This window comes from Mus musculus, chromosome 10, assembly GCF_000001635.26.
Source record: "Mus musculus strain C57BL/6J chromosome 10, GRCm38.p6 C57BL/6J".
Classification (NCBI taxonomy): Eukaryota; Metazoa; Chordata; class Mammalia; order Rodentia; family Muridae; genus Mus; species Mus musculus.
The window spans coordinates 31,329,799-31,354,721 of record NC_000076.6 but is presented as its reverse complement, the minus strand read 5'-3'; the positions used below and the strand labels follow the sequence as shown (position 1 = coordinate 31,354,721).

At 40.1% G+C, this 24,923-nt stretch overlaps 1 protein-coding gene across 7 annotated transcripts in view; it reads left to right on the top strand.

Annotated features, from left to right (window-relative positions):
* The window catches only part of Tpd52l1 (tumor protein D52-like 1), a 113,615-nt gene extending 91,266 nt beyond the window's left edge, over positions 1 to 22,349 (top strand). Inside the window, exons 4-8 of one of the 7 annotated variants that reach the window (NM_001359364.1) lie at positions 8,010 to 8,111; positions 11,696 to 11,710; positions 13,544 to 13,582; positions 16,477 to 16,537; positions 21,753 to 22,349. In NM_001359364.1, coding sequence (NP_001346293.1) covers positions 8,010 to 8,111; positions 11,696 to 11,710; positions 13,544 to 13,582; positions 16,477 to 16,537; positions 21,753 to 21,881 — 346 coding nt within the window. In that variant the 3' untranslated portion in view covers positions 21,882 to 22,349. The remainder of the gene's footprint in view (positions 1 to 8,009; positions 8,112 to 11,695; positions 11,711 to 13,543; positions 13,583 to 16,476; positions 16,538 to 21,752) is intronic. The other 6 variants (NM_009413.2, NM_001359365.1, XM_030245062.1 and 3 more) reach the window with 6 other exon arrangements.
* Positions 22,350 to 24,923: the final 2,574 nt, after the last annotated feature.

The following is a 24,923-nucleotide window of genomic DNA, read 5'->3' as shown; positions in this document are numbered from 1 at the left end:
GATGCTACTGGAAGATTTGGAACAGGAAATGACCTAGGTTGATGTACATGTATGGATCATTAACATTAGATTATGTAGTAGATCATGGAGGGGTAAGGGTGTTAGGATAAAGTGATGGAAAAGTACCTTTGTCAGTCACACCATGCAACAGACCTAGAGCAGGAGGTTTATGGGGGGAAGGGGAGAACTAAAGGGTGCCTTGGAGTAGCTAGAGGGAAAGAGAGAGAGCAAACATGACAAAGAAAAGAGGAGGGTGAGGGAGGGTGGGAACACATGAGCAAGACTGAGGTGACCCAGGCCTTTTATGTGCCTCACCTGGCAATGGCAGTTGATGACACAAACTGCTGCTGCTGAGTCACTGACGGGCAGGTTGGCAGAGTGCATAATTTACAACAGTGGGTGGGAGTTGGGAAATCATTTCTGAGACTGTTGTAAGAGGGAGGCATGGAGCAGGGGAAGGATCTGGAGGTGAGTCTGACAAGAAGTCCCAATGGTTTGGAGGTAAATGCGGAGGGAAGCAGTGGTCAAATGAGACCCTCTTGTATTCTTGGATTACACAGTACCCATTCCACTTGCCTCAGTGTCAGGAGAGCATTGCTCTCATGGGCTGCAGATATGTCAGCTTGGATTCTGTGTACACAGGGAAAGAGACCCTGTCAGTACCAGGGTGATATGGAGTGAGGATTTAATGAAGTTAAATATTGTAGGAAGATGATGTCCAATGCTTTGTAGGCCTGTGGTAACTCTATGCTATCATTAGGAAAACTGAGACACAGAGGTAGATCTGACACTCAATGATTGTATCAAACATTTTGGTAATGTTTGAACTACCCCATAAGCAAATTTCAGACAGAGAGGATAACTTGACCAAAGTTAAAGCCAGAGATGTGTGTGTGCATACATGAGTGTGTGTGTGTGTGTGTGTGTGTGTGTGTGTCTGTGTCTGTGTGTGTGTGTGTGTGTGTGTGTGTGTCTGTGTGTGTGTGTGTGTGTCTGTGTGTGTGTGTGTGTGTGTGTGTCTGTGTGTGTGTGTATTTAGTTATTTGCTCATGGGTATCATTGTTAGACTGGCCTTGGAGATTATATAATAAGTCCAATGTCTGTGGTTTCACTAACCTTTAAGAATGAAGATGAACTCCTCTTAGTAGAGAAGAGCCAACCTTATCAGAGCCTCTTCTTACCAGTGAAGAGCAAAAAGTTTATCAACTGTATAATTTTAGGAGAAAGTCTTCGACTAACCCTATTTCCTTGGCTGCTGAGGGATAGTTGAGGAGGGAGCTTATAATATGTTGGGAAGAGAAATAACAAAAATATTTTTTACCCTGAATTAATTAAATACCACTCTTTAGTATTCATGACTCCCATCCTAGCACACATTCTGTTGGACACAAATGTTGAGATGAGAGAATGATGAGCTGTGGTGAGTTAGCTGCGGAAAAATTAGACTTCAAAGCACTGCAAAGGGTTTCAGCTCTCAGAGAACAAGTGTGATGCCCAGAGGTGATACTTTGCATAATGATTAGGCAATCACAGTCTATTTAATTTGATTAATAATGAAAAGAAAAATCCTTGTATGCTAATGAAAGATCTTGGCATGTTTTCCTCAGCAATAGGATTCAAATTGCCATAGGTCCCAAGTGAGTAAGAATAATTACATAATGGACTCAGATCATCTCCTTTATAGAAATAGTTCAGGAATACAGAAGCAGGACAAGGGGTTATCTGTGTATATGTGTGAGGGAGGGGGCAATGGCAGGGGTAGTTGTTCTCATTCTTGCCCATTTTGTTCATATCTAGACTTCTTTTATTGTCTTTTAGGGTCAAGGAGGCAGGGTACATGTAGGTGGCTTAGAGCCAGTAAACCTGTTTATTTATTCAATGTTCTGCTTTGTGAACCCATGAAATTCTTCCACCAATCAACCTCTGTGCATTGTACCAAAGGCCTAATGGTAGGTCCATAGAAGGTAGGAGGTTTTCAAAAGGAATTTTAACTCCTCCATGTTTTTTTGTTTTGTTTTGTTTTGTTTTTTTTTGTTTTTTGTTTTTTGAAAAGCACAGGAACTAAGCTACCCAGAAAGAATTCAGCCTAACCTGCAGCCTTTCAGAGACTCACAGTGCCTGAAAAGTGAGGTTCAGTTTAGGACTTAGTTACTCTTTGCTGCTGGGCTTGATTTTTTTGGGTCACCATGGTCTGAATGACAATTATCTCTTTGTGAGGAGCACTTTGTAGCTCTGCTGCATTCAGATGTATCAATGAAGATTAAAAACCTTATTTTAAAAGTTGTGCATGCCGAATCTCCCTTGGCTTTAGTTCTCTTTATCTTCAGGGTGCTATTTATTACACAAACCTGGAAGTAGATTCTTTTCTTCCAGACAGAAGTGTTAAATTAATATTTTAATAACATACTTAGGATGCCTTGAAAGAAAATTATCCTAAATAATTTTGTAAGTCCTTGGTGAGATGTTAAAAAGACAGTCATTAAGGGAATGAAGTGTTTTAAATCTCTTCTTAGGAGACATATGTTCATGCTGTAAAATACCTTGTAAGAAAACAGTTGATGTTGTAGTCCTTTCTTCTAGTTATATGTAGAAAATGCTTAAGTCCAAATCACATACTGTTTTGTCCTTTTGATTATTAGCACTGCCTTTTAAAATCATAAATCATGTGATCTATGTGAACTACCAAGGGAATCTATGTAAAAAGCCAATAAAATTCTTTGTATTTGTCTTGGAGAAGGTCTTCAAAAAGTTCTACAGAGGATGCCCTGTGTACCGGCAAACCAGCTCACCTGGCTGTTAAGTGCTTAACATTTCAGCAGAGCTCACTCAGTTTGAGATCAAGTTCAACCAGGACTCCACATAAAATTACAGGGGGTGAACAATGTACAACCTGAGGTACCCTTCATGTAGACTATGCTGTAAGTGGTGCTCCTTAGAGCTTCTAAGTACTGGGAGTTCAATGACCTATTTCTCATAGGCCCTTGGTTGCTATGGTGTTGGTAATCACTTCCCACATATAACTTCTTCTCACTGCCTACACCTGGAGATCTTTTTTGGTTATTGACTCTAGGCACCATGTAAATGACTACTAACTATTCTTAAGAAACAGTTTGCCTAATGAAGAGATAGAAAACAAAACACACACACATACATATACACACATCTTAGAATTGTGTGTGTGTGCACGCACATACACACATGTGTGTGTGCACGCACATACACACATGTGTGCATTTGTGTGCATAATTGCTTGTGTGCATGTTTACACTTGTATGTGGAGGCCAGAAGACCTCAGGTGGTGTTCCTCAGGCCCTGTTCACCTTTATTTTGAGACAGAATTTCCTGCACATCATAAAATTCTTAAAACATGGTCTTATTTTCTCTACATGAAACTGTTGCTATAAAAAGCTGGCCCAACTCATCTCCGTGTCATCTCCAAGGTGAAAGGACATTATGGGGGAAGGGAGTCACCAACTCTGTCATCATGGAGCTACCACACTCTTCCATCCTACCATTCATCATGTGTAATCTGAAGGACTCGGTTCTAATGGCCTTCAGAATTAACATTAAGGGCTCAAGGCCCAAAATTCAATTCTCAGTACTACACATGAGCACAAGGAAAGAAAAACAAATAATAAAAAGAACAAAATGGAGTTACCAGTTATTCCTCAGAAATAATGAGTCCTGGAATCTTTAATACTGCATTGAGACAAGCATAGGCTGCACTGTGACTTTGAAATTAAAAGTGGAAATAAATGATATGCATATTTCATTGTTGATACATAAGTGTGACTAACACAGAAGTCCACAGATCTTCATGTGCACCTAACTCTCATTATTGGAAATGACTTTAAAGCAATGTAATACTTACTGTTTACAATATGACTGCACTGGCTAGTTTTATGTCAACTTGACACAGGCTGGAGTTATCACAGAGAAAGGAGCTTCAGTTGGGGAGATGCCTCCACGAGATCCAGCTGTAAGGCATTTTCTCAATTAGTGATCAAGGGGGAAAGGCCCCTTGTGGGTGGGGCCATCTCTGGGCTGGTAGTCTTGGGTTCTATAAGAGAGCAGGCTGAGCAAGCCAGTAAAGAACATCCCTCCATGGCCTCTGCATCAGCTCCTGCTTCCTGACCTGCTTGAGTTCCAGTCCTAACTTCCTTGGTGATGAACAGCAGTATGGAAGTGTAAGCCGAATAAACCCTTTCCTCCCCAACTTGCTTCTTGTTCGTGATGTTTTGTCCAGGAATAGAAACCCTGACTAAGACAATGACCTTATTTCTAGCCAGTTTCAAATTAAGCCATCAAATTCAGTGTCATACATATATGCAAAAAAGTCTATATCACAATTCAAAGCCCTCTCAAACACACAGGGCTAAACTACATAGACCAGCCCATAGAAGTAGTAAAAATGCAGGATAATTGCAAGAAGCTGTTAAAGCATGCAAAACTGACACATCAGAAGGAATCATCTAGGCTAACTCAGCTCCTTGTGATGATCACCCTTGTCACCGTTTTCTTCTGTGTCCTTTGAAGTATCTTTCGGGCCACTCAAGTCGGGGCTGAGAGGCTTCCCAAAGACATTTTTCTCAGCCTTCCAGGACTGCCTTTTCTTTCCTATTCCAGCCTTCCTGACTAGGGCTTAATCTGTTTATACTGCCTTTCACATGGTCAAGGCTCCAACAAGCTATGGCCCTATTGAATAGAGAAAGGTGGGTTCTAGTCTTCCTTGGAGTACAGGCTTTTTATTCCTTCCAAATAGAACATTGCCACTAACCTGACCTCTTCCTTGCCAAATTTACAGATATCACAAAGTGGAAAAAGTAGAGCAGAGTACCCCGGGTTTGACAGAGCCTGGAATCCTTGGGAGCAGTGGGGCAGCTAGGGCAGCTGAAGCTGGGCAAGTAGGAAAGAGGCCGAGTGAGTGGGTTAGGCTGAAAGACCAGAGGGGCTGGGAGTATGGGCTTTGGACTTCTCTATACATGAAATGAAAAGCTAGTGAACGGTGTCAAGAAAATTGAGACTTGGCTTGATGTTTTAATGGCTCTTTCTGGCTGGTGTGTGGAAGAGACTCTGTAGGGAGAGAAAGGTAGAAATGGGAAGACAAGTTAGGACATTGTTGCTACAAGAGCCCAGGTATGTGCTGGTGCCCGGTAGAGAGTGGAGGTGGTGAGAGAATTGGCAGGTTCTAGTTCTGCTGTGAAAATTGAAATAAGACACAAGGGTTCCTTGCTGGATTGGAGGCAGAGGAACAAAGGTCAAAAGTGATGCTGGCCTATCCTCTAATGGATTGTTTCATTTCCCCACCACTGTGCATGAGAGATTTTGCACAGAAAAAAATTGCTTCTCGATTTTTTTCCCAGAATTGTGTTATCAGTATTAGTACAGAGTTCTCCAATAAAGCTAACTCTAAATCCTAGTCTCTAGTGCATGGATATGTCTCATATACATATTGTGCTTTTCTTTCCTCCACGGTGCCCCCATTCTGTCTTTTAATCTACTTTTTGTAGATATGGTTTCATGACCCAATTACTACATTATGAAAAGTCTATCAGCATCCTAGAAATCTAATGGGGTAGGAATTTCAGATTTTTTGATTTGTTGGTACATAGAATGTCTTTATTTTCATAATTTTCTTTTTAAAGTATTTTCAAGTGTGTGTGTGCATAGAACTGGAGAACTTCTAGGCGGTGGTGAGCAGCCTGATGTGGGTGCTACCTGACGTGGTCCTCCACAAGAGCAGTGCATGCTTTTACCCACTGAGCTATCTACAGCCCCAGACTCTTTATTTTTAAGGCCAACGGTGTTACATTTCAACACTGCTGAGTCCAGTCCATTAGTGTTCAGTATACTACTTCTGGATCCTTTTGAGTGGTTAGTTTGTTCTAAAGAATTTCAGCTCATGCCATTTGGTGATTGGAGAGCTCTAAAATCATGTGACAATGCTTAACATTCTTATTACTAATCTTTTATAGTCAATACTATGCTAACTGCCTTATTAGCAGCAACTTGTATTTTAATATTTTATCTCAAGTATAAACTGCCAGGTTTATGTTTGGTTTCAATTGGTCATAGCTTTACTACAATTTTTAAAAAGTTATATGTGTAAAATGTAGAAAGTAAAATTAGACTTTGAATATGCTATCTTCAGACCTTTTCAGAAATTAAATAAATAAAGTTAGATTTTTCTGGACGTCCCTTTCTTCCATCTTCTGACTACTCCTTAGCTGTGTGACCTGTTACCAGCCAGGGCTCACCATACACACAATCTGTTCTTCAGAGACATAAACTCCAAGTCAATGACTTACTCGTGAAATACTTTTGAAATTTACAGGTTCACAGCCAGGAAAGAAGTAAGGTTAAACTCCAAGGTCTTAAGTGTGGCTTGTTGCTATTTTAATGTTTTTCCTTGAAATATAAGTATCTAAAAGGAGTGTTGTCTCCACATAGCAACCTTCACAGTGAATTTTGTTAATTGTGAAAGAACTTTTGGCTCCAAGCTGGCAAGAGACTTCAGCCGAACTCTAGGATGAAGTAGGGGTCTCCTTTCACTTCCCACATCCCCATAATTCGTCTTGTCCTTTTTTTCCTTAAGATTTATTTATTTTATGTATGCGACTACACTGTTACTGCCTTCAGATACACTGGAAGAGGGCATTAGACCCCATTACAGATGGCTATAAGCCACCATGTAGTTGCTGGGAATTGAACTCAGGACCCCTGGAAGAGCAGTCAGTGTTCTTAACAATCTGAGCCATCTCTCCAACCCCTTTTTCAATTTCAACCTTGCCTTTCAATTCTGTTTCATTGCTTATCATTTACAGCTCTAGTTGGTGGCTTGCACCTGGGAAAGTGGAGAAGCTAAAAGTGAGGTAGACTAAAGTCTCATGCAATCAGAGCATGAGACAGCTTTACTCAGCATCAGATAACTTATACTCTGAGGGTTAAGTAGAGTAAGTTGAGTAAAGTGTACTAGTCACAAGGACAAGCTGTACATGGCAAAAACATGTTTTTCCACAGAGAAACATTAATAACAACAGCTGGAGTAAACTCACTCCAATCCACTACACCTGGGAGGAGTATGAAAGTACATTCGAAGAACAATTCTGTGTTTTGAAGAAATTGAGGTTATAACACTGACTTGGGGTTTTATTGCTAGGAAGAGACACCATGCCCATGGCAACTCTTATAAAGGAAAATATAGAGCTGGGGCTTGCATTAGTCTATCATCCAGGTGGGAAGCATGGTGGCATGTAGATAGACTTGGTGCTGGAGAGGTAGCTGAGAGTTCCACATCCGGTTCCACAGGCAGCAGGCAAAGAATGAGATGCAGTTGTCCTAACTTGAGCTTCTTGGACTTCAAAGCTCATCCCCAGGTACTCATTTCCTCCAACAAGGCCACACCTCCTGGTAGTAAAACTCTAATTACAGTTGAAGTCCACCATCATGGGTTGATTGCCTCCCTTCCTTAGCATGGCTTCTCCTTCTCTGACCTTGCCTGGGGAATTCTAAACCCACACTTATGCCTCTACCTGAGGAATGTCACATAGCCTCAATTAGATCAATTTCCTTTCTTCTGACAAAACCTGTTCATCTGGCACCTAAGATTCCTGAAGTGCTTCCCCATGCCAATAAGGCATCTCAGGTACCCTAAGCCCCCAACCAATGACCTTTGCCCATCCTCAATGTTCCTACCGTCAGTCCCTCAAAACTTTAAAAAGCTTTGAGTCACTCAAAGTAAAGTTGATTTGCCTCCTGATAGCTGGTCAAGGTGTGGTTTATTTACCTTAAGTACTCATAGGACTTCTGAACACCCTTCATCCCATCTCTGCCTGCCTCTGCCCCCCACATAGTGACACATCCTTATAGGCCCCTGGGGCCATTTTCTTTCAAACCACCACACGAATCTCTTGTCATCTTGGAGTTTTTTCACAGGAACTCAGAATTCTCACATGACTCCACTCTTGGACTGTGTTCTGACTCTTACCATGATTCTCTTTTCATTCTAGGTACAAGAAAACGCACGAAACCCTGAGCCACGCAGGGCAGAAGGCAACAGCAGCTTTCAATAACGTGGGAACTGCCATCAGCAAGAAGTTTGGAGATATGAGGTAATTCGGCAGAAAAACACGGGAACGCTGCCAAAAAGCACTGTGTGTAGGGAGGGTATTTTTTCTATAATGGTTAAATGACATTGATGACAGAAATACATTTTCGTGTTGGGATATTTTCTGTCTAAAGGTTGATTTAGAAGCCTGGCTCCAACCATACTCTTTCTACCAATAAAAGCAAAAGGCAGAGGGAATGAGGAGGGATTTCAAAACAACCCAGTGCACAGAGAACCTGACTGATTTTATTAACCTTTCCCTTTACTGTGAACAGAAAAGATAAAGCCAGGAAGAATTCATTTTGTTTCATAGTTTGAAGGTGTAGTCTATCCCCATCAGGAAGTCATGGCGGCAGCGGTACGGGTTTGAGGCAGCTGGTCTCAAGGCAACTGTAGTCAGGGAGCGGAGAGCTGTGAATGCCAAAGCTCTCCTTTTAGTCCTGGAGCCCATGGGCTAGTGAATAGAAACAGCCTTCTAGATGCAACCAGAGACACAGTAATCCAGACACATTCCATAGTAATTCTAAATCTAATCAAATTGACAATACATATTAAGCATCATATCTCTTAATTTAAATGATACAGGAAAATATTCCGTGGGATATGTTCTGGTAAATTATTATAGGTTACATTTTTTATTCAACCATCTGGCTTATTTCATATTATAAAATGGTATTATTTGTCTTATACTTCTGGTAGTTTTCTTTCTTTCCTTTACCAGAATACCAAGATATATTAATCATTTTTACACCTTCATGCTTAATAACTGAATCATCATATATGTCATAACAGCAGTAAAAACTTTAAGTAACTACCCTCCATGGGACATTTGCCAGTTTACAGAGCAGTAAGGAGGACTACACCGAACATCCTTACTGTAGAACAAGGGAAGCCTGTTGTATAGGATATTTTTACTTTTTTATATTATATGTATGGGAAAGGTTTCACAATATTATTACTGTTCTATTTGTATTGTTTAAATGCCTGTTGACTTGTTTGGAATTTGACTGATGTGGCTTAGGTGATCCTTCTTTAGAAATCAATTTTATTTTTCTCTTAGACCAATTTTTTTTTTCCCAGAGAAAAGGTTGCTCTGTATATCCCTGCATGTTCTGGAACTCATTCTGTAGACCAGACTGGCCTCAGACTCAGAGATCCACCTGTCTCTGCCTCCTAAGTGCTGGGATTAAAGTCATGTACCACCAGTGCCCAGGCCAAATTATTTTTTTTAAGTTGGAAAGTTTTACGTTTCTCCTCTTAAAAGTTTATGTCATAAATTTCTTAAACTATTATTTCTTTGAAGCTTTGATACCTAGAAACAAATATTCATGTCTTTGTATTTAGTGTTTTACATCAAAGGTGGTTGGGTTATGCATCATAGTCAGGAACCATTTTAGTGAAGTATTCATGCGGATAGTTAATTACAGGTATGGATGTGGACACTCTCCAGTGTTTTGTCTTCATTTTTATGAATACCACATTATCAAAAGACATTGACATCTTCAGAGGCAGCATGTGATTTTTGTATTCTTAGTTATTTCTAATTTTATTAAGTTTGAAGTTGTATCAGTGGATTCAAACTATTTACTTGAACAAGTATCTCTTATACAAGAAAGATCCTTCTGCCCATTGTATATGAGAAAATATATTTGGCTATGTTTATGAAATTTGGTCTTTACATGTGCACTTGAAATCTTTCTCTTGAACACTAGAGCATTACTGCCAAGTAGTGTCCCTCCATCTCCATGAGTCCATATAAACATCTCTCAAGCGTTTTAAAAATATGTTTTTCCAAATTGCACTTCTTCAAGATTGGGCTCAGAGGGGCTTGGGTGGAGGTTAGGAATCTGCCTCTGTATCAGGCACGTGGGGAAGTGACTGCTTCAGATGTAATTGATCCATCTTCTACCTGGATGTGTTCCCTCATGAACTGAGGAGGAGAGGAGGGTGGGCTAAGGCTGTAATTCAGTAGTGGACAGTTTACTTTACATACATGAGGGAGCTCTTGGGTTTCATCCAATAAAATCAAAGTGAGGGAAACCCAAGTAGCAGCATCATTAGGGTATTATAGAGCATGGCATGTACTGTGCATTTAAATGTTAGTTTATTATATGACCATCTCAAGGTGGTCCTTAACATGAAGGAAATCAGTATTCATCTATCATCATCTTTCTCTAAATAGTGAGAAACAAAGGCTGTTGCGAGAGTATGTTGGTATACTCTGGTTCATATTGTAACAGGATATGATAACCAGTTGTCAACTGCCTTTTCTCCTGTTTTAAGGTGTTTTGTTTTAGCACAGTGCCTAACTCTTGACCCAGGACTTCCACGCTAGTCATTAATTACAACTTCACATAAAGACACACAGTTTTCATTGTGAAGTGGCTGTTCATGTGCTAGAGTTATGTCAGTAGTAAAGCAATTGCATTGGTGAGCCCTGGGACTCTAGCCTCATTGCTTTCAAACGAATAGTGACTAAAAATCCTGGGACACGTAGTATATGTTTCTAGAGATTCAAATATAATTCTGAAAATTTTTATAAAGTTAGAAAAAGTCAGAGATATATTTCTAGTTTTATCAAGTTTTAGAAAGACTTTTTAGTTTTAAGTTTTACTAAACAAGTAATGTGTAGATGCCATTTAAAAGTTTCTTCAGGTTAATACCCTCAAATGAGAAAAAAAATGTCTTTATGTTTTGTTCAAACTAATGTGTCAATTTATAAAACAATCCAAGGAAATGTTAAAATGTACTTTCCTTTAAACTTTCTGTTGCTTTAAAGTATGCTGTTACCCTATATTTGTATCCATTATACTATAAAATTCCTTTGTGTGTTCTAGGACCAAATTCATGACCATGGTCAGTCTTTTTCTCCAACTGTGAACAGCATTAGTAGTGCTTGGCCCACGTGTATGTTAAAGTCATGTGATATCCATGAGGTGAAGTCTGAGGAAGTGTCACCCGTTCGGATAGTTCTTATAACATTGGAATCCTCTCAGAAGTTCTCAGTGAATCTGTCCAAACCATGATCCAGTGGGGGCCAAACGTTAAGAGGAAGCATATGATGGAGGCTTGCCATCAATATATTGTTGTGGCAAAATGCAACTTGAAGAAAATTTTAACAGTGTTAAAGAAAAATCTTTAAGACAAGTTAAAAAGTCAGCACTATTAGCTGTTGTTTCTACATTGGTGGGTTCCACCAACCACAGGTTGAAAAGGTTTTAATTCATCTTTATTGAACATGTGCAAAGTTTTGTACTAACATTCTTTAAGTAACAAGGCATGGCAAATGCTATATGATTTTTACCCTGTGTTAGGTATCACATGTAATGCAAGTAATAAGTATAGACGCTGTGTGCAAATACTGAAGGACTCTATTCAAGGACTTAAACATCCTGTGATTTCCATATCTACTCAGTCCTGGGACCCTTCCCCTCAGAAGGCAAACTGCGTACTCAAAAGAACAGCAAAAGGAGTTGCTTAAACCTCTCTTTTTGGCCTCTTACAAAGGAGTGAAAGCCACAGGGGGGGCATTTCTTCACAGTCTGCTAACTCTGCCCCTTTCTTTTCTCCCATGCTGCCTGGCTGCAGGTCTCACTCTTTTGGGTAAGCACACTATGTTGAGTCTGTGAGGCTGTGTGACTCCTCCTCCCCTGCCTATCCGTTCTACTCATGGCCCTCAGCTCCCTTCACTCTGTGCCACAACCAGAAAAACAAGACCATTTTCTCTAGCATGCGTGTTAACAAGGAAGAGGCCAGTTATGCAGCACTACGTCCACTAGTGTTCATTCAACCACACATTCATCTCACTTGTGAATTTCCCTATCAGTTTCATTTTCTGGACAGTCTCTTAGCTTGAGATCTCTTCTGTAAGCACCATTTCTTCTGACATTGACTTGGTCCTTAGAATACAAAGACGTGAAGAAATTGAGGTTCTTTGTTTTGTTTTGAATAAAACTTGCAGAACACAGAGTTGAGAAACAGAGAACCATTTTCCACCTATATTTCCGGAGAACAGTGGTTCTTCGAGTATTTTTTTTAATTTGACACACTGATGTCTGAACTTCCATTCCCATATTTTTACTGGACAATACTTATGTTAATAAGTTAGTGGCTTTCAGCCTGAGTGACAGGCTGCCCCCCAAAAACCTGCTTTTATATACTTTTAAATTCAGCTTGAATTGGCTGATTTCATCAGTGAAGAAAACCTATCACTGAGGACTTCAACATAAGCTCCCCCTTTTTTTCTGGAATCACAGTATGAATTTAATGCACCCCCAATCCACCGCAGCCCTCACCCTAGATTGTATTTAATGAGATGAGCAGATCAGTAATACTTGATTTCCTGAAGCAGTGTGTTTTAAATGCAATTTCTATATATGGTCTTTGGAAGACTACAAATCTGCCTGAATGACTTTTGACATTTCAGTAGAAGGTTGCCCATCCCAATGACCTTAGGTGATAGTTTCTGGGATACGTGATCTAAAACCTGTTAGCTTCTAGGGCAGTGGTTTTCAACCTTCCTCATGTTGTGGTGACCCTAAACCAAAAATTATTTTTGTTGCTACTTCATAACTGTAATTTTGCTGTTGTTTTGTATCATAATATAAATGTCTGTTTCTGGATGTTCATAGGCAACCCAGAGAAAGGGTTGTTCGACCCTAGCAAGGGGTTGAACCCCACAAGTTGAGTACCACTGTTCTAGGGAGAAGAGAAAGCAGGATCCGTTTAAAATGTGGCTGGAGAACAATCCCTAGCCCAGGACAACGGAATCCAGTTTGCTTCCTCCCACTGCCTTCACCCCAGTTTTGGAGAAAACTCAGTAGATAATACCACACAATGAGAGGGTAGATGACAAGTCAGCTACTCTAAGGTTAAGATCCTGAAACTCCCAGGTGTGGTTATATTTATACCAGTTGTTCCTGACAGTTAGTTTAGAATGGATGTAGAAGTCCTCTCCTTCCAGCAGAGGTGTGTGTGTGTGTGTGTGTGTGTTTTCGTTGTGGGGGCGAACTGTATTAGCCTAGCATGTGCTTCCTAGGATGCCTTTTCTTAGCCATCTGCATCCCTCTGGACAGTTTCTGTACAATGGATCATTAGCATCTACCCACCTGGCTGTCCTTCCTGGCTGCTGCTCTTCACTCTTCCCCAGTGTGAGAAGGAAGTGGAGACCAGGGTCAGGCTGAGGGATTCCAACCCTTTCAGATTTCCTGCAGGGCCCCTAGGAAAGAGGGGAGGCTTTGGCCATTGCTCGCCTATTTTTCCTTATACCCTCAGAAGCTGACTGTGGCTACTTATGCCAAGGGAAAACAAATACCATCTTGGTTGGGTGGGCAAGGAATACTGTGGATATTTAAAATTGCTGCTTTAGAACTGTTAAACCAGGACTTTTCCACAAACCTAAATTATGCTATCTTCTTAATGTGCTTTGTCCTGAAGGTACTCCATCCGCCATTCCATAAGTATGCCTGCCATGAGGTAATGTGCACAAAATATTGACATCACTTTAATGCAGAATGTATTGAAGCACTTATTTTTACTTGTAGGTTCCTTCCCCATATTGCTTTATGTGAAAGGAGTTAGCTGAAGTAACCTATTATGTCTCATGTTTCTTTCCGACTATCTTGCTCTGGACTTGGGTTTCTGACACACTCGGCCTTAAATTCAATTCTTCTTGAGACCAGAGACAAGGGCTTCATCTATATCAACTGCCATTTCCTTACCACATGCTATAAAGTATTAAGAGCTGCTCTGCATGAATTTATGAGGCCAAAACATAATTACCTATATAAGCACTAACAAGAGGCCTGGAACATTCTAAACACATTTGCATAATTAAATGCAAACACAGGAGAAAAAGGAGAGAGAGAAAGAGAATGGGAGACTCATAGGGTGGCATTCCTGTTAAAGATGTCATTAAAATTTGAGATCAGTTGTCTGTCAAGAGTTTAACAATGACAGACGACTACAATCCTGGATAGATTACTGATGAGAAACATGGCTTATGATTAAAACAAAATTCCTCGTGGTAATAGTCTGGAGACATGGGAATGAAGAAAGGCAGGCTGTAGCACAGTTCTGACAACAATCAATGTTACAGACCTGCTAAAACCATTTCACTGATCAATTGTACTGTATAGAAAAAAAGGAAGCAGGAACCAGATTTGCTGCTCTTCCCATGTTGCCCCTGAGGGATGCTCCAGCAGCCTGGGCTCCTGTCATTGTGGCATAAAGGAGCACATCAAGCCTCTAGGACCTTCCCACACTTCAGTCGGAATCTGGACACCCTTTGCTTCATAGTGTACATTATGATTTAGAGTCATCGCGGAGGGAATTCAGTTTCAGAGACCCTGGGAACCAAATTCTCCTAGGGTCATTTGTAGTACCAAGAGTTTATAGTTGTACATGGGTAATTAAATTTGCTTAACCAGCTCTCCCTGTCCTTTAGCATGCATTCTGGTATAATTTAATTAGAGAAATGTTTATTCTTTAATGTCTGATGAAGTCTCTTCTATGCTGGGGATATTTTTCAATTAGTTGGTTGGGAAATTTAACCACTGTGTTTGGTTTTCCATATTTGGTAGAAATAAGATTGCTTAATTCATCTTCAACCAAATTGTTAGCAGCTCCCATAAGGTACCCAGGCTGATTAGTCCAACACAAGGCATGTAGCTCTTGGAAAGGCTAAGTTTACATCTGGGTGTCCGAAGGAGGATTGGAGAAAACAAAAGTCCCACTCTGTGAATCAAATCAGAAATCCATCTTGTGGCCTAAAGGGCAAACGCAATCTCATGAATTTCCTGAAGTTAGGTTTGAGAGGAAATTAAGTTTACTAATCTAACTTAGATCCACAAAACATCCATCTTACCTGCCTACCCACTGTAGGACCACATAACTGATGGATATCATGTAGGCAGGCTCAGCCAAATAAAACCCAAAGAGAAAATGAAGTGCCACACTATATAATTTTGAGCCATACAAATATAATTTCACCATGAAACAGGGTTATTATGAAGAATTATTTATAGGAACTTGACTAATATTTGAGTCATGAGCAAGGTACAAAGCTATGCCCTGCAGCTGGAATGGGGGTACATTTCTTGCCATGGGGACTGACAAAGTTGCAGAAACAATCCTCAACAAAGCCAAAGACCCAGAGAATATATTTTGTACGATGACTGCCTCTTGACCATCTTAGAGCCATGGCTCATCCCACACCTTAAAGCAAAACCCAAATGTCCTAGCCACACTCCCTTATCAAGATTCTCTAAGTCATTCCTCTTACTTTATTATCCTCTGTACTCAAGAACAAGCAGCTTATCAAATATAATAAAGTCTAATTGAAATATTTGACTTGACTATAATGACAATTGTTACTGAAATGTGATATGCAACATTTAAGATATATCTTTTAGTTTATCTTCTATTTCTTTAATTAGGTTTAGTAGTATCAGTGTAATCAGTGTGGTGTAGAGATACTTTTGTGGGCAAATGCAACAAAGAAAGCACCAAATGACTGAAACCCAGAAGATGGAAGACAGGTGATACAATATTTGAGTCATAAATAAAATGCCTATCAGGTAGGAAGGCTCTATCTCCTAAGAGGATGGGAAAATAATATATGAAGCTAACAAAGAAATGATTTAGAGGTGGTGGAGATGGGGCATCCACCATATAACAAGAAGAATATCAACTTTTAGAAATGCTATTTCCTACAATTAGTCAACATCATTATTTTTTAAGGCACAGAAAGAGAAAAGCCAGGAACATTTTTTTTTCTCCTTGAGCTATTTTTTGTCCTTCTTGTCTCCTATTTACTAGAAGCAAACAAACAAACAAACAAACAACACTTTAACATTCCAAGTTGGAAATCTTATGCATGACATGTAAACAGCTCTTCCACTGACCATTAAAACAAACAAAGAGAAGAGTTAGGAAAAGGACTGTTGTGGCAGAAAACAATACATTAACAAATATAAAATTAGCTATCAGCCCATTGACTCCATGAAAATAACTTAAGGAGGACTATGGAGTTCTCATGAAAGAGAATTGGGTTTTCATTCACCACTTAATTTCCTAACACTACTCCCCTCCCCCAATATATGAACTTATTACAGTTGGATCATTGCCATGTGCTATGTTATTTATTGCACAGGCCGGTATCTGACCATTTTACTTTGAAATATGCTATGCTGTTTCTGGACCTTCATGAGCAGGAATAAACACTTTAAGACACAGTTGGTCCAGGTCACAAGCCGAGAGCCAGCTCTGGTGCAGAAGTGCTATTTATTTACAAATAAGAGCTGAAAACCAAACAACATGGTAGCTAAGGCACTGAGCCTTAAGAGCTGACCTCTGTTTTCTTATTTTAGGAATTCTTCTACTTTCAAATCATTTGAGGAGAGGGTTGAGACAACTGTTGCAAGCCTCAAGGTACAGATGCAGTGACTTATGTATGATTGGGTCCATTTCATCAGGACAGCCTAGTCTTAGCACCATTATTGCTACAGGCAAGGTAGGGCCATCACCCTTCTGTGTGGCTAGGGTGGTAGATGTGCTTAAAGACAGGCCATTTCCTCCCATAGAGATCTATTGATAAAGTCAGCAGCCACGAGTCTTCCTGCATCCTTAGAGTTGATTATAAGCCACTCAGGGATAGAGTGCTCATGAAAGTGAATTGGGTTTTCAGTCACCACTTAATTTCATATCACTTAATGAAGTTTCTATAATAACTCACAGATCTTCTGATTTGGACATAAGTCAAACAGTTTGCCATGTGTCATAATGCCACCGTATACCATCAACCTCCCAGACTATTTACTAAGCTTACATACTGACCACAGCACAGTATGGTGATTACAGTGGGAAAATTAAGCAAATGCATTGTTTTCCCATAATGTATTTGCTCTCTGGGTAGTAACTGAAATTATGCCCATTTCATGCTGGGTGATAAACTTTCATAAATTGTCCAAGCACATGTGCTAATCTACAGAACGAGGGTGGGGCGGCAAAAGAAAAACTAGTCTTGACTTTAAACGCATAAATGTAAAACAGGAAAATCAGTTATTACAAGAATCTTTTGGAAGTGCCACCTAAATAAATATGTAATAACATCTTATATAATTACTATCTTGTAGGCACTCCGTTCATATATTTTACTATTACTGGGATCTATAGATCCAAATGGTAATGATTTAGCTGCCTCCAGACCCTCACCACATCAATCTCACATTTGCTACATGGCTGACAGGATGTCCATTATTCCTAACCACAGGCCCCGGGTATTTTCAATGATTTAGATCTGAAGGCTCTTTCTAAAACCAGGGTCTTATACAAGGTCTACTTTCCTAGGTCGTTGACCAGCTTTTGAAGAATAAACTCTCATCATTCAGTGATGGTTATGCCTCCATTGGCTTCTTCACATGTCAGCATTGTTTAGAACTTGCCAACTTTTTCTCTTTGTTAAGGATTAGAAGGAGCCATTACGGTGTCCCATAAAGTAGGGCCTTTAAAAAGAAAAGTACAGTGTGTTGTGTACGTATCTTACGTATCTTGTATCAAAATAAAAGGCCCCCAAATCCCAAGTCACTTTCTCGACACTTGCATTTAAGCTTCACATCAGCTCATAAGTACAGATTCTCTTTCTTGTTAGAGGAATTCTGATATAGGAGGAGTTCTAGTTTTCAATCTCCTCTAGCAGAAGGGGATATAAAGAAGCCAAGGAAGAAATCAAGAACAACCTGCTTTCTTTTGCTTTTAGGAAATGGGTAAGGTCACGGTTCCCATGCAGTGAAAGGGTCCGAGTTCACAATCTCAGCCTCTTACTGTTTCCTCCTCATGGAGCCAGAAGGCATACTGCTCCACTCCTCCTTCAGACAGGCACATAACCTATTAAGGCTGTACTATGCTGAGACCTCCTGAAAGCAGAGTCTGTGCCTGTGCAACTGCTCATGGCTTTACTAATACTCACACCCACATATCTGCGCTCTCACAGCCAAAGATGAATCAGCTCTTTCTGCCCAGCCAGGCAGAGGAGGAGAGTGCATCACCAGGTGTTGCATGAAGCCTCCCACTTCATCAACAGAAACTTCTCATTCACTTCCCGCTACTCATACCAAATAATAGATATCGTAAAGTCTCCTTTCCTATAGCCTACTTCCTGTCTATAGCTTCTTTTCGTTCTAAATCTTTTAAGCTTCCATATCAGTCTCTACTTATGAGCCTTGAGGCTGTTTTCTCTGGAGGGACTGAGTAGTTTAATAAGGAAGAATGGATGTCTCTGTTGCATTTCCAGGTACAAACTCCACTTTATGTTTGGATTTTAAACTCCTGACAGAGAATTAAGGTCATGCTTATGGTCTAGGAAGAATAAAATGTCCTACTGTGAAGGATACAAGCAACCTGCACACTCCACAGGGCATTATTCCAAGCCAGTTTTTCTCCTCTCTCCAGTTCAATGAACACTTTGATATTCCATGGGGAACTTTCCAGTTCATTATAATCATAAAGAATTTAGTGCTGCCAACATACTGGCAATGTATATTACTCGAGGACACCTTGTCTGGTGTCACCTGTATGTCCAGCCAGCATTCTTGCTATTCCACCCTAAGTAGACAGATGCAGAGCCAGTGTCTGCGAAAGCATATTTTGTGTATCCAACCATGTTCTGTCTCATCACAAACCCCAACACCCAGCCCACCCTTCCTCTCTGTGGCGCAGACCATGGCTTTAGTGTGCTTACTCTTAATGAATACATCCCATGGACTGAGTCAGACCCTCAAAAACTGAAGACAGACTCAGTACATGACGCTTGTTGATGCCTTGTGTTCTCCTAGACAGTTATGTGGACAGAGTAGTAGCCCAACCCTACAGTTCAAATGAAATTGGCTGCAAAGAGCAATTATAATTCAGGGGACAAAGTGATGAATCCTTAGATGTAAAAAATACCATAGAGGGGTACAAAAGAGGTTTACTGTTTGAGTCTTTGTTCAAACTAAGAATTAGTCTGCCACCCAGAGCATGGTAGTGTGCAGGCATTAAAAACACCTGGTTAGGAAACCTGCAGCCCACTCGTTTGCCAGAGTGAGTTTTTAAAAAGCACCTTTTTAATCTTACTATGTTGATTTGAGAAAGAAAAAAAAACTAGATATCAAGAAAAGTCTAAAGGGGAAACATCAAAATTCATCTGACATAATACTATGTGATTTCTATTATTAAACAGAAGCTAGAAGAAAATTTAAATTGGGGGTGGGAGGTTAAGACAGCATCTATTTATGCAGCCCTGACTGTCCGAGAATTCACTATATGAACCATCCTGGTCTCAAATTCACAGAGATTTACCTGCCTCTGCCTCCTGAGTGTTGGGACTAAAGGCATGTGCTTCAAGGTCTGGTGAGAATTCAAAATTTTAAAACCCCAAAGCAACTAGTACTTTAACACAGTAGGTTATATTAAATTAATCCTACTTATTCCTCTTAGGAAAGAAACCGTACTACCAGCTCAGGCAGGAGGAAGTAAGAGTTTGAGGTCAGCTTGGCTTGTGTAGAGTGATAGGCCAGTCTGGGGTACATAGTCTGGGGAAAATAAATATATAAATAAAAAGTATGATCTAAGCAATGTAGAAAAGTCAATTCAATTTAATAACCGAATTTAAAAGGCAAAATGATTTTTATGCTGAGTTAAGAGGTGTTTTTAATGAGTGAACTGCTTTTAAGCCCTGGTTAAGTTTTTATAAATGTCCTTTTAATTTTACTTTCTTCTATATGTGTGAATGTTTTGCCTGTATATATGTCAAACAAGTATGCCTGGTGCCCTTGTTGGTCAGAAGAGTGCTTCAGATTCTTTGAAACTGAAGTTAGTGATGGTTATAGGCTGCCATGTGGGTGATGGGATCCAAACCTGGGTCCTTTGCAAGAGTAATGTGCTCCTAACCACTGAGCAATCTCTCTGCAAGGGCAGGGCAGACAGCATGGAGCCCTTCCCATGCTGTGCACATGTCTGTATTACTTTGGCATAGACAATGAGTCAGCAATAGCAGAGTTATCTATTCTCTACTTTCCTTTTCCTTGATGTTTTTATACATTGTGGATGCATAAGGAAAGGCCAGTGTGAGTACTGAGACTTGCATTACATATTTTAGAATATAAAACATTGATCTGAAGAGCTTTTTAATGAATTCAGAATACTTAAGCACAAATTTAAAATGTAAATTGACTTCTGTTTCTACTTGGTCATTAAAAAAGGACAAAAAAGAGGCCCACCACATAGTGTCTGAGTTAGGATTGCTATTAAGAGACACCATGGCAACTCTTATAAAGGATCTTATAAGCCACATAATTGGTGGTAAATGGAAACTCTTATAAAGGAAAACATTTAATTGGAGGTAGCTTACAGTTTCAGAGGTTTAGTCATAGGTTACCATCATGGCGAGAAGCATGGCAGCAGGCAGGCATGGTGCTAGAGAAGGAGCTGAGAGTTCTACATCTTGATCCACAGGCAGCAGGAGACTGCGTCACACTGAGTATAGAGTATAAGAGCCCTCTATCTACTCTACTCTAGAGTGTAAGAGTATAAACTGCCCCCCCCCCCCCGTGACATACTTCCTCCACACCTACTGCAACAAGGCCACATCTCCTAATAGTGCCACTCCCTATGGCTCTATTGGAGCCATTTTCTTTCAAACCACCGCATATAGTATTCTCAAGGATTTTGATGAAATTCGTATTGCTTAGGACAAAACAAAGCAACAACAAAAACCCAGACCCTCAAAAAAAAAAAAAAAAAAAAAAAAAAAAGTAGGGTCAGAGGTAGGCTGGAGAGAGAAGTCAGTAGATAAAGTACTTCTTGACTTTGCAGGTACCATGACCAGATTTCAGTTTCAAGAACTCCTGTTAATAATTCAGGGCATAGTGATGTACAATTATAATTCTTACTCAGGGAAGGTGGTGACGAATACATCCCTGAGGGTTTCTTGACAGCCAGGCTTGCCTCTGGAGAATTCCAGGCCAAAGAAAGACTGTCAGAAAGAAAAGGGATGGGGTTAGGGGGTAGGGGCATGGTACCTGAGGCAAAATACCTGAGGTTATCCTGTAGCCTCCACATGCATACACACAATATGTACATGCACACCTGCACACAACTTGTATTCACGACCACATGAAGATGCATACACACATACAAACAAAGGAAAGACAGTTTCAGAAATTAGGATTGGCTTCTAGTTATGTCTTAAATAGAAACCTAAGTAGAAGTCACATAGGGATGTTTATACATTTGTAAAAGAATTAATCTAAGATCCAATTTCAATTTGATTGAATGAATTTCTCTAGATAAATAGGGACAGATGTTGCACATCTGCAGATCTGATTATATTCATACAGGGATTGGAATTTTACAAGTAGAAGGGATAAAGAGAAGAATGCCAAACTTGTGTGAAATTAAAGTTCGAAATCTTATCCCAGAACCGAGATTAATACTATTCTGACAAATAAAGGAAACTAACATCGGCTAACTTCATGTGCCTCTGAAGAAAATTGGTTATGTCTAAACTCAAAGGAAATTAAACTTTTGGCACTTTTATTTTTAAAAAGTATTACAAAAATTATAATGAAAAAAACTAACTGGATTTTCATCTACCTGTTCATTTCAGACGAAAGTAGGTGGGACAAACCACGGTGGTGGCAGTTTTGAGGAGGTCCTGAACTCCACAGCACACGCCAGCTCACAGAATGCTTCAGCAGGCTCCCGGCAGACCAAGGACGAGGAGCTGCAGTGCTAGGTCCCGCCTGGGCTGCTGCTGGTCAATCTGCCTGCTCATCCTCTGATATGAAGACCAAAATCCCACTGGGAACCCCAAGTTTTGACATTGATATTTAAATGGGGTCTCCAAAAAGCTTAATAAAATGATTTCTTTTTGCATTTGTGTTGATGACCACTACTCTGGAGTATTTACAAATGTCATCTTTAAAAATAGACAACCTGGAGCAGGGTCATAATTGTTCTGAATTCTTGTCTGCGGAACTCAATGTATTTCCCAATCATGCAGATACTGATTATTAGCTTTGGTTTTGACTTGGTCTCCAAACCAATATGCATGTCTCAGAGTGCACCTGCCAGTCTGTAGATCGACAGGTGACACTATTTATGACGGTCTCCAGCAGGGCGCAAATCCTACAAACTTCACCAAATTGCTTGTGATTTTTATGTGCATTTATTTAAGTCATTAAAATAATTCATTTTAACGATGGCTGGATCTTTTATTTCTTTGTTGGAAGCAATAATTCTATAGAGATACTTTTAAATCAATTTTTAACCCAATGACCAGGAAGTTCTAAGCCCAATTATCATCTAAGGATACTGAAACAGCCTCTGACTCTAAAATTCCCTCCGAACTGCCTAGTCCAGTAAATACTCAGGTAGAGTGTCTGAGAAGAGAGCCACAGGCGAAGCTGGGTTATAACAAATCCTCAATTTATATGTTGTTCACACATATAAAGCTATCCTGAGCTTCCAGCAGCGACTTTTATCCTTTATATTATATTATATACTTCTCTTTACAATGGTAACCTGGTTGTTGTTTGATATCAGGGATTAAAACCTATGACATATTTTTAAAATATACCAATAGACCTATTAATTAAAACAATTCACAATAATAATAATAATAATAATAATAATAATAATAATAAAAACATACAATGGACTGGAGATGTAACTCCAGGAGTTGGTAGAGTGCTTATCTACTATGCACAAAGTGCTGGCTTTCACCTCCCAACGCTGAATAAACTAGGGATTGTGGTTCACACCTGCAACCCCAGTCCCCAGGAAATGAAGACAGGAAAACCAAAAAGTTCCAGGCAAAATTCAGCTACACAGTAAGTTCAAAGCTAACCTGAAAGTCTTCTCTTCCAGTTGACATAGCACGGCAATCTATCCAGACCATAGATACAAGTGAAAATGTAGCTGGTTCAAGGTCACATGACCTGCTGAGGCACATTAGCATAGGGAACTGGTCTGTATACTTGATCCACAGTGGGCAGGTTAGACACCCAGCACTTCTGGCAGTGGTGCCCACAGTCTCTGGCAGGAAGCCAACTGTCTAGCTGGTATTAAGGCAGGCAGCTCTCCAGCCACAAAATGATGGACACAGTCCTCCCCACCCAATTTCTGGCTGCCAGTCAGTTCCAAGTGTTCAGCTTCTGTGACTCTCCCTTTCTTTTTAAAACTACAGTTGGCACACTGAACGGTGACAGACATAGCATTCTCATACCATAAGCGTTCTCATACCCTTACAATTCGAAAACATGGAATTTAAAACTGCATAGAAAAGTGTTAAAAAAACTTAATATATTAATATCTCAAATTTTCTAATACAACAACCACAGCACTTAATGTATTCATCAAAATTCTAAGTTTACCAATTTTGTTAATAAACCATAATCATTCCAGAACTCAGGAAGTGGAGGTGGGAGGAGGGGGAGTTCAAGGGCATCCTTGCCCTAATTGTGAGTTTGAAGCTAGCCAGGGATACCTGAGACCCACTCTCACAATGAAACGAAACACACTCCTCTATGCTCATATCTGCACAACTCTATTAAGCTAAAGCTGCTTATTCCTTCTGACCTGGGAGTGACATTTTCCAATGGACTGTGTGAGCATCCTTGCACACTGTCATGCCCATGAGCAACTTACAGCACTTGGATCAGAATACCATACCTGACATATGTAGGTGGGCTATCTTAATAAAATGAGATGGGTAATCCAGCCTCCAGATCTCCGTCCTTCCCCATGAGCATCTTAAGTAGGACTGGCCTGTTTCTATCTGGCTTTGCATGTACAAGCTCATCCTGATCTGGAAGTCTGCTGAGTTTGTCAGTAATGCCCAGCTGGGCTCACTCACATGCATTAAAATCTTTTGACAAGTCTAAAGAAGAATGTGTACGCAATGACAGAACCTTTTACTAACAAGTCAAAATGATTCCATGAAACCTTACACACAAGGAAGAATACCTAAACCAATAATGTATTTCGGTTGCCACAAATTATTTGCAAAGGGCTTGGGGGAGGTGAGATGGCACACATGCTACAGTGTGGTCAGAGGCACTTAATCAGAGTTGGTTATCTCCTTCCACCATGTAGGGCCATAGGGATTGAACTCCTGTTATCAGGCTTGGCAGCAGGCTCCTTTACCCACTGAGCTATCCTGCTGCCCTTCATTCATACTTTTGTTTCATATGGTAGAGGGTTTAGCTCATATCATGGCAAACCAAAACTAACCATAAATGTCTTAGCCTGTCCTCTGTTGCTGATGAAACAAATATCTGAGGCTGAATTCTTTATAAGGAAAAAATAGGTGTATTTTATCTCCTAATTTTGGAAATTCAGGAATATCTCTTTAGTTCTGGAGATGGCCTTGTGGCTGATAAGAGAAGCTGTCACAAAGTGATCACACAGTGATCAAAATGAGAGGGCCAGGCTCTTTCATAACTTCTTGAAAAACAACTCATTCCACTAAGAGTAGCATTAATACTACTAGAGAGAAACGCTCTCATGACATACATATCTTATGTTAAATTCAGAATCTAAAGGTTTCACATTGAGAACCAAGCTCCCAGCATTGAAACCTGGACACACACCTGGACACACTACTTATTGAACCCAGCTTTCTAGATCCTGAGCCTAGATACATACATTGTATCAAGCCCAGGCTCCTAGCACATAAACCTGGACACTTACACTGTATTTAACCTGGGCTCCCAGCATTTTAGCCCAGGCACATGTATACCCTGCAGCAGCAGCCAGTCCCCCATAAAGATCGTTG